Here is a 9,404-nt window from a genome sequence, read left to right as displayed (position 1 = left end):
CTGTAAAATGCTAATTTTCAAAGTGTTATCACCAAAAAGGCTCTTATTACTACTGGCATACACATTTTGGCTTCTTCCATGATTGTATAGTTCATGCAGGGGTGGCTGTACTTATCTAAAATGCTAATGATAAAAGTTCAGCCAAAGACGTCACTGTGATATCATGAGGTATGCCTCCCTTTGCCATTGTGACTCCAGAATATGCTAAAAAGGCCTACAAAAAAACCACTAAGAAGTTGTGTGTGTAGATCAGTGAGTCCTTTAAATATGCTTTTTAGAAAGGACTTGTGAATGCGTATCTTCTTGCTGTTTTTCTGTAGGCCCTTTTCAATAGTAATGTACATCTTCCCACATTGCGTCTAGTCAGTGTCGTGACTCTAGTCGTTAAATGTGGTTAAACCCCATGTTGGTCGAAGCAAAAAATGGCGCAAGTTCCTTAGTAATCCATCACAAATTGACAGGCTGTCATCATTGCTCATTAATATTCATTTGGTACAACTGTGAACTGTAAAAACCGAACTCTACCTCCAGTACAGTCTGCTGCTGAAACTAAACTCACGGGGGACACAACAACGTCTGTAGGGGGAATTCTGTGCGAGAGTAATGACATTGACAAGATGTATGGTAATGCGTCAAGATAATGTAATGTCAAATCAGAACACAGTCTTCAGGAACTAGACTTAGACTATACATGTATAAGAGGGATTGCATTATTAAGCAGCCACTCACTACTGCTTTGTTATTTATTGTGTAAAGTACAATCGTTCATATCCCCAGGATTCCATATTAACAGTAGTCCAGACTATTAAACATCATAGTTAATTCATAAGGGGGTGGTCTGTTAGACCAATCAACACCAGTTGTAAATTGTAGTAGAATATAGTTCATTTGGATAAATCTCACCACTAAGTGTAAAAGTTAGATTCCAGTCCTCAGTCTGTATGCAAGTTTTAAGTTAAGGGGGATGCCACTCCAGGAAATAGAGACATTTTCATAAACTATGGGTTCTACAATCTCCCATGATGCAATAGCCCATAGCAAAGATACCCTATACATGCACAAGATCAACTTGATGTTTCTCTGAAATCGCAAATATGGTAATTGTAGGTGATGTAAAATCATGAAATGACTCTCCAGAACCCATGTTTAATAAAAATGTCTCTATTTCCTGGGGTGGTGTTCCTCTTTAAGTTTATGGTAAAAATGTCTACTCTGAAGGATCCAGGAGTTGATCCACTTAAATGTAATCACTCGCTACCTGTGTCCAGATGGGTGGAGGCATATAACATCAGTGGAAACAACAACTGGATCTTTCGGGCTAGAAAGAGTCACAATCAAAATTGAACTTTTTAATACCGACAGACAAGTCAAATTACACTGTGCAAGATTGCAAAGCGGTAAATAATGAATTGCAAAGGCAGTCAGTAATACTATCCATTTTACATCATTAAAATGATAAAGTGCAATCTATGATATACTCGCTACAGTTCTGCAGGTCTAAGTTTACGGTAAAAATGTATCTCAATTGCGTTTCAACTTTTGTATATTGGAAGGGTGAGTCGGATGACAAGGTGGCATCCAGAGGTTAACAAGCTTAGTTGTACTTAAGATATACTCAGCTTGTCATGTGTTCCACCACCTTGTAGCTGTACCCAGATATTGGTATTGATGCACAATGCATAGCTTAAAAATAGATTGTACAAAATCAATTCAGTCTGTATCGAGCGTCTACTTGCCAATACTTCTTCTACACTCAATATCTCAGCATTTGCACAGTTGCTTCTGAAATGTTCACAATTTTTTTTTAAAATGGTGACTAATCACTTACATAATGCATAGAAGATTTAGCTTTTTTACATGAAGTCCTGTGATATTTTACATGGTGGGAATACTAATAGGGTATTAAGTATATATGATGCAGTGCTGTGATAAAGGAATGTACGTTTTACTTCAAATTCAATAACGCAGCTCAATACCATCAATTTCTATTCCTCAATCCAACTCGGCCCCATTACTAGTTTTATATTACAAAGGTGCATTCCAGGGTTGGCAGATCCATAAATGCAAACTCTGATAGTCAGATTTTTAATGAGATTCATTCTATGGTGTAAAAAAGCACTGGATATACCAGTAATTCTAGTTGTACACTATGTAACATTATAAGACTTCCCACCAACATTTTCAAACTGTGCTAATGATTGATATCATGATGTGTGTTGTGTTTATGTGCAAAAAAGACATGTAGAACTACATCATTTATATTTTCTGCTTTTTTGTTACCTGTCAAATCCCATAGTTTTTTAACATAAAGATAATGTCACATGGCTGTGGCCAGTGGTAAATTCCATTTATAATATAGTATACTTTTGACAGAGCTTAATATTCACAACGTGTACTACATTGAAATATTTTTGATCCAACATCTTGAGTTATTATCAGTATTTGGTTGTTCGTTGGTTTGTTGTCGTTTACTCATGTATGTATCTACTCATGTCAGTTTATTTTGTTTGTTTGTTTGTTTGTTTGTTTACTTGTATGTTTATTTTGATTTGTTTATATTTGTAAACAGAACTAAATGAGCCTGAGTACCCTGTGGTGTATGTAGCATGCCCCCACATGGCCAAAAATTGCCATCAACCCAATTTTATATACTTCTAATATTCCTTGATTTGCAATGTTTACAACATGTACGGTGAAATAGGAGTATGCATGTATTTTCTGGCACCTTGAGCTATTATCGGTATTATTCTATTTCGGACTTCCTTCCAACCCTTGAATATGACACTGGGGTGGATTTCATATATGTAGCATGCACCCACTTAGCTAATCTTATTGGTGGCAACATCCCATCAACTTGGCAACCTATCTAGCCATCCAGACTATTTAAAAGGAATTGTCAAGTCAGGTTGCCAAGTGTCTACACATTGCCCAATATGGTGATACGTCACATTGGTGGCTATTTGAAAATAGCTAGAATGTCAATCTGTCATGTATGTGTAGCTACAACTTTTCCAGAAAGGATAACTTTTGCCTGAGCTAGGTATGAAAGAAGTGTTGTGATTGATGAATAGAATGAAGGGTAATGGCAGATTTTGGGTACAGGCATTCAAAGATCTGCTACACACATGACAATTGCAGAGAACAAAGGATAAGAGACAGTACTACTCAACGGCAATAGTGAAACACTGCACCAACATGAACCGCTAAAAAAAAAAGACAGCTTGCTGAAAACATCAGATCACAAATGAGGTTAAAACGTGCCTGTAGAAGGATTGATAGTGTAAAGAAATTCAAATGTTCCCTCCCTCTAACTATATGATGTATTTTCTGTCTTTTCCAGGTAATGATTATATCTGGGGATTTGGTAGAGCTGGCAAACGCTGTGAACTATGTCACTGTTGTTTCCATCACGACTGCTATTCATTCGAAAGCAACTACAGCTGTGAAAGGAAAGATCCAAGTAGTTCATCAGACTACTGTCGGCTGTCTGAGGTATGCCCATTTCTCATTTAGTTCTATTTTGGACTTGTCATTCAATATGAAGTACTTTGAACTCTTGATTAAGAGCATGCTTATCTAGTGTCTAATTATAGTAACACTCACCCTGAGTATTTGTTTCAGGCTTTTAGCTTACTGTAGTGTTGTTTCTAGAAGCAAGAGAGAGGGAAGGAGGGAGGGAGGGAGGGAGAGAGAGAGAGAGAGGGAGGGAGGGAGAGAGAGAGATAGGCCAGACCAGCAGATAGACAGTCAGACAAGCAAGAGAATGACTGAGAGAAAGACAGGCAGGTAGACAGACAGACAGACAGACAGACAGACAGACAGACAGACAGGGCAGAGAACGACAGGGGAAGGGAGAGTGATGAAGAGAGTGGATGATAGAGAATGACAGAGGGGAGAGAATGATGAAGAGAATGGATCTTTGAGAGAAGGGTGGGAAAGAGAAAAGAATGACTAAGACAGATTCTTACTGTCAAGTAACTAAGATTAAATATAAGCTGTATTTCTTAGTTTCTCCAATCTGAACATCATATCTCGAGAATCTCAGTAAATCAGTAAAAGCCAGGAATACTCAATATGATTTAGCCTACTTCCAGTCATATAGATAAGGCACTTGAGTTACTTTTTTTTCATTTATCACATTTCCGATGGATCCAAAGTCGTGATTAAAGTGTACCATTTTCAAAACAGAAACCAATTAGAGGTCAATTACCTACACAAATTATCATCAGTGAGAATTTGCGGAAAATTTAATTTGCTAATTTAAATCCTTACCCTGTGTCATCTTGTAGTTTGATAACTAATGAACTATCAAAAGCAGCGAGTCTTTTATGTGGAGGTCGCGGTCTCATTTCTGTCGGAAGACATCTATCAATTGAATAACATCAAGAATCAATTGTAAATCTGTTTTCATAACATGAAAATCAGAAATTATTCAGTGTAACATTCAGGTCTACACTTTAATCAGCTGATTGAAGTGATACGATGGAATACCTAAGTCAGGATTAAAAAAGTACATTGTAGTACATTGTAGTACAACAGTCAGTTGAAAAAGGCAAGAAATGTACCTTTTTACATGCCACAATATCTGTTTGTATCTTGCCATTGTTTGAAATAGGAATATGGTGGATAGATGCCTGTGGGTAATACTGTCAGAAAAAGTAGAGCCTCATCAAAATTGTGATTTTGCAAAATACTCTTCCACCTCAAGATAATAATAATCATTTTAACAAAAGTTAAAATATATATTTCTTGCAAAACGTTCACTTTGCATGTAATAAGAATATTACATCCCTGATATGGGCATTTGTACCTTTGGGTGAAGGAGACTATCCGATGTTCTGATGTCAGGCATATTACCATCTGAGCCTTCGGTGCAAAAGTCCATATTGGGGCAGTAATAATATATGATATACAAAGTCATGACAACTTTGTTAATGATATTTTGCATACCAAGACTAATTTGCATAATATTGGGAAACGATAGTAAAAGATCATTTCCCATTCAAATTTGAATTTCATAAAGTAGGAACACATTGTCTACCAGTTTCTACCCTGTCTTTTTCAGAATCAATAAATTACTTGCACTTTGAACATTTGCCATCATTCAGTGCTTAGAATTAGGTGATAGATATTTGACTTTTATTCACCTTATACTGTAATTCCATCGTAAATATTTGAGATTTGATATGACCAGTACTGTTAACTTCATGTGTGGAAAAGCAAGTCTTAATTTACACACTGTATTAAAAGGCACTGATTGATAAGGGAAGATGCCTGCCAGTATGGCAAGGGGTCATATCTGTCCAATGTATAGCGCCCTCTATTGACTAGTTATTTCAAGATTATTTGTTGTGTATTACAGCCTGTAAGTCAATGGAACGTAGAAAAAGTATTGAACTGGATGGCAGTGACAAATCTCTACCGCTACGCTGAACTTTTCAAGTCTAAGGACATTGATGGGGCAAAACTAGAGGCTCTAGATGATGGTACATTAATAGTAAGTATGATTACATACATATATATATATATATATAGAATAATGAAAACTGGATGGTCTCAATAAAATATAACTCTAAACAGTTCCAAAAATTCTTATTACCTTTAGCCCGGCTAGTAGAGTAACATCTGGTATGCAAATTATTACATAATTACCATTGATTACTTGCGATCGATGCATATGCATACTATCGGTATTTTCATTGCAATGCAGTAAAAAGGTTATTGGATACCGGTATGCAAATGCACACGCAATCATTCGATTGCGTATGGCCATACACACCACAAGCACTTACAAGTGCAAATATCCCTAGCATGTCACACTTGCACTCGTGCATCTCAACTAAAACTACTCCTCATCTTGTCAAGTACACATGATGAATTTATGTGAAATCCTGACAAGTCAGCAGATATATAGAGTGTATTATACCATGCACGAGCCAGGTTCAACAAAAAATATGGAATATATTCTCTAGTCGTTCCACGTCACAACAACGCATGTCTATGTCATGACAATGTGTGTCTACATCACTGATTCTGCTGTGTCCGAAATATGAGTCAAAATGTTCAAAATTGCCATAACTCCATAGTCCTTGTTTAGTAAATCACCCTCTGCAAGAGACAGACACATGGTGCAACAATTCTATCCATTCTGACTTTTGTTCCTGTACAGTTTACTTTCTTCTACTGTACGTACTCCTTAGAGGCCCATGTCAGATTAGCATTAAAATGTTGTGGTTTTGTGTAGCGTGACTGGAATAAATAGTGCAATGCATGAATTGGCTGAGCCAGCCTCAGAAGTTAACTCTTTGAGCAAAATTTTTTTTAGAACGAATTTGTTCCTAAAATTTTAAAGTTAGAGGAAAAGGCTCCTAAATTTACAACTTAGGTGCAAGACAGATTAATGTGTCTCAAACTTTTAGTCTTATAAACATTAATTGTGACAAATGCCATGTTTATGTGTTGAATACAAGTAATCATCAATGTTTTTGAATGATGATGTTCATATTAATTCAAATTAAATGACTCCTCCTCATGAAAATAGTGAATATGCAATTGCAAGTTCCTTGACGTGGGCTTCACAATTTGTCTGTCAAAATGCAGCTAAAGTTGAAAATTCACCTGCATTGGCCCATTTATCACGCACAAATGCCAATAATTACTGACAACTTCCTAGGCTGGGCTCAGCTCACAACTTACTGGGATTTGTCATAGCATATGTTGACTACATCCAGAATTATATCTAGTTTGTCATAAGATTCTATTGCCTTTGAAATATAAGCATACCAGTATATCTTTGTGTATACACATTCTATATGTAAAATCAGTAATTCTTTCCTAAATTATAATGCTGGAAATTTATGTTAATAGCATTAAGGGAATTAGTAGAAGTTGTTGTCATAGTAGACTAGATATCTGGTTTGATATGTTTCAAACTTAACGGTGGTATAATTCTCTGGCCTTGGAGATATGAAAATGAATATTAGCTCCGACCTTCTCATGTGTGCTGTCCAATTCAAGACAGAAGTCTGCTGGCAGTGATCAATTTCATGTAGGTGTGATAAATGACAAGCTAGCAAGGTTAACATGAGATGATAATGTATCACAATTATTTTAGAAAAGTTCAAACTTATGAGGGTTTTGGGTATCATGATTTAACTGAGCGGAAACTACCAACGTTTTTCCTAAATATGAACTGTACGTGGGCTTGCATATGCATAAGGTTTAACTGTCCTCTCATACAAAAACACCAGATGGTGAGAGTCACTGCCAAAATTGAACTACCCTGTTTGTATATAGGGTAATTGATTGATGAGTATATGAGTTATTATAGTGACTGCGGAAAAAGTGAACTGCTATGCCATATTGCAGCCAGAGAGGGGTTTTTGGGTCATGAGGCTTAAAGCTGCAAACTGCAGATTGCAAGCCATCCACTCTAATAATTCATCCACCATGATTCCATTTAAAGCATTTTGCATTGCAGCCTTTGTCCTACCAGGTCCCCATTATATAGATAGGTTGACTGGCACATGATGATGATTAATATATTGGCCAATGACAGTGGCAAGGTTCGACCCAGTTATGTATAGATGAATTTAATAACCCACTTCAGATTAGCATTATATTAAATCTAGGTATAGAAAACAGTTCTTTGACAGAGCTATCGAAAAAGTTGGCCCAGAACAAAAGAATGATCCCATGTAATCCTTTTTAAGATACTGTTAATGCAGTGACCTGGGGATTGAAACATGGCCCTTTAATAGTTAGACAGTAAGAATCTTTAATAGGGGAATGAACCACAAAATTGTAGTTCTCCAGCAGTTAAATCTAGCAGTGTTGTTTTATATTGTAATTTGTCATAATTATGAATTATGATCAGGTACATTATATGAAGCCATTTAATTGCAAATTTTATAATACTGTATGAACTTTTTTTGTGCAGTATCTTTGAATAACAGATAAATTCCAACAGTTCTCGTAATACCCGATATCCTGTTTCACGTTTTGTTGTTTACCATCATATAAAAAACAGATAGATTGACCGTTTTCTCAATACCTGATGTAGTCTGTGTGTTTTGTTACTGTAGCAGCTTAGAATCACAGACAAGTTCAAACAATTCTCACACCCTATCTACATAATACTTCCTGTGTTTTGTCACCGTAGCGTCTTGGAATAACAGATGAATTCCGACGTCAGTGTATTCTGATTACAAGGGATGAATTGTGCCGAGGCTCTTCTGTAATGAGAGAGAGTACTACAATGAATCCATCAGCTGTTGGCGAAGAAGGTATGTGAATTTTTTTTATAGATTCAAACTCAAGATATCAATATATGTTAACCATTGAAAACAGTATTGATTCAAAACAAGACATCGTTAATGTTAGTTGTTTTGCAGTACAGTTCAAAATTGTATGATATGCATTGTGTAATTGAGGCTTTTTTGATCTTAGTTAGGTATGAACTCCCCACCCACCCCACCCCACCCCACCTAAACTCCAAGATATCAATATATGTACACAGTCATATACAAACATGTGCTCACTCACACACACACACACACACACACACACACACCACACCACAACACAACACAACACAACACAACACAACACAACACAACACAACACAACACAACACAACACAACACAACACAACACAACACAACACAGAACAGAACAGAACATGCACAGACTAACAATATTCACACAATTCAAAGATACACAGTTTCCATGGACTTGTGAACTTTCACAAATTAAATGTAAGAACAACAAGACAATAAACTTATTTTGTGATAGACAACACAAATTCTGTGTACATGTATATATTTCTAGAGAAAGAAATCAACTATTAGAATACATGTAACAGTACAGGAATAAAAAAATAATTGTTTAGTTCCAGTTACCCGACCCCCACCTAGCTTTTCATTGCCGACCCTAAATTTTTTTTTTATGTATTTGAGCAAAAAATAATAAAATCTGAAAAGTTGTGAAGTCTTATGAGAAATCATGGATGGCGGACACACAGAAACCATTTGGAAAACAATGGAAAACCTGAACTAGACACTCACACATAAAAAGATATATCAATAAACAGGTATATATGGGTGTATCAAAACAGCATCTGCTAGTAAAAAGTGCTACTAGCAGTTTCAACAAAACACTGTTTGCGACATGTAGCACTTCGATTCTGCTATACCTGTAGCACTTGCATTCTGCGACCACTATAGCACTCTGACTCTGCGACTCATAACACTTTGATTCTGCGATTGCTAGCAAATGAAGCACTTTCAGCGATTCTTGCATCGATGGTCGAACAGCGATAATGTAGCTGCATGTATGCGCCGAACTATGACGACAGCACCCGTGACCCGGTAGCTACCGATCCACGGTAAATTATGATCGACACT

At 36.5% G+C, this 9,404-nt stretch overlaps 1 protein-coding gene across 1 annotated transcript in view; it reads left to right on the top strand.

Annotated features, from left to right (window-relative positions):
* Positions 1–9,404, top strand: part of LOC144436768 (phosphatidylinositol 3-kinase regulatory subunit alpha-like) — a 116,636-nt gene that overhangs the window by 68,308 nt on the left and 38,924 nt on the right. The window contains exons 3-5 of the mRNA XM_078125628.1: positions 3,341–3,492; positions 5,363–5,497; positions 8,162–8,285. Of these exons, the coding sequence (XP_077981754.1) occupies positions 3,341–3,492; positions 5,363–5,497; positions 8,162–8,285 (411 nt within the window). The remainder of the gene's footprint in view (positions 1–3,340; positions 3,493–5,362; positions 5,498–8,161; positions 8,286–9,404) is intronic.

This window comes from Glandiceps talaboti, chromosome 6 (genome assembly GCF_964340395.1).
Source record: "Glandiceps talaboti chromosome 6, keGlaTala1.1, whole genome shotgun sequence".
Taxonomy (NCBI): Eukaryota; Metazoa; Hemichordata; class Enteropneusta; family Spengelidae; genus Glandiceps; species Glandiceps talaboti.
The sequence above is the reverse complement of the archived record's forward strand: the minus strand, read 5'-3'. Positions and strand labels throughout refer to the sequence as shown.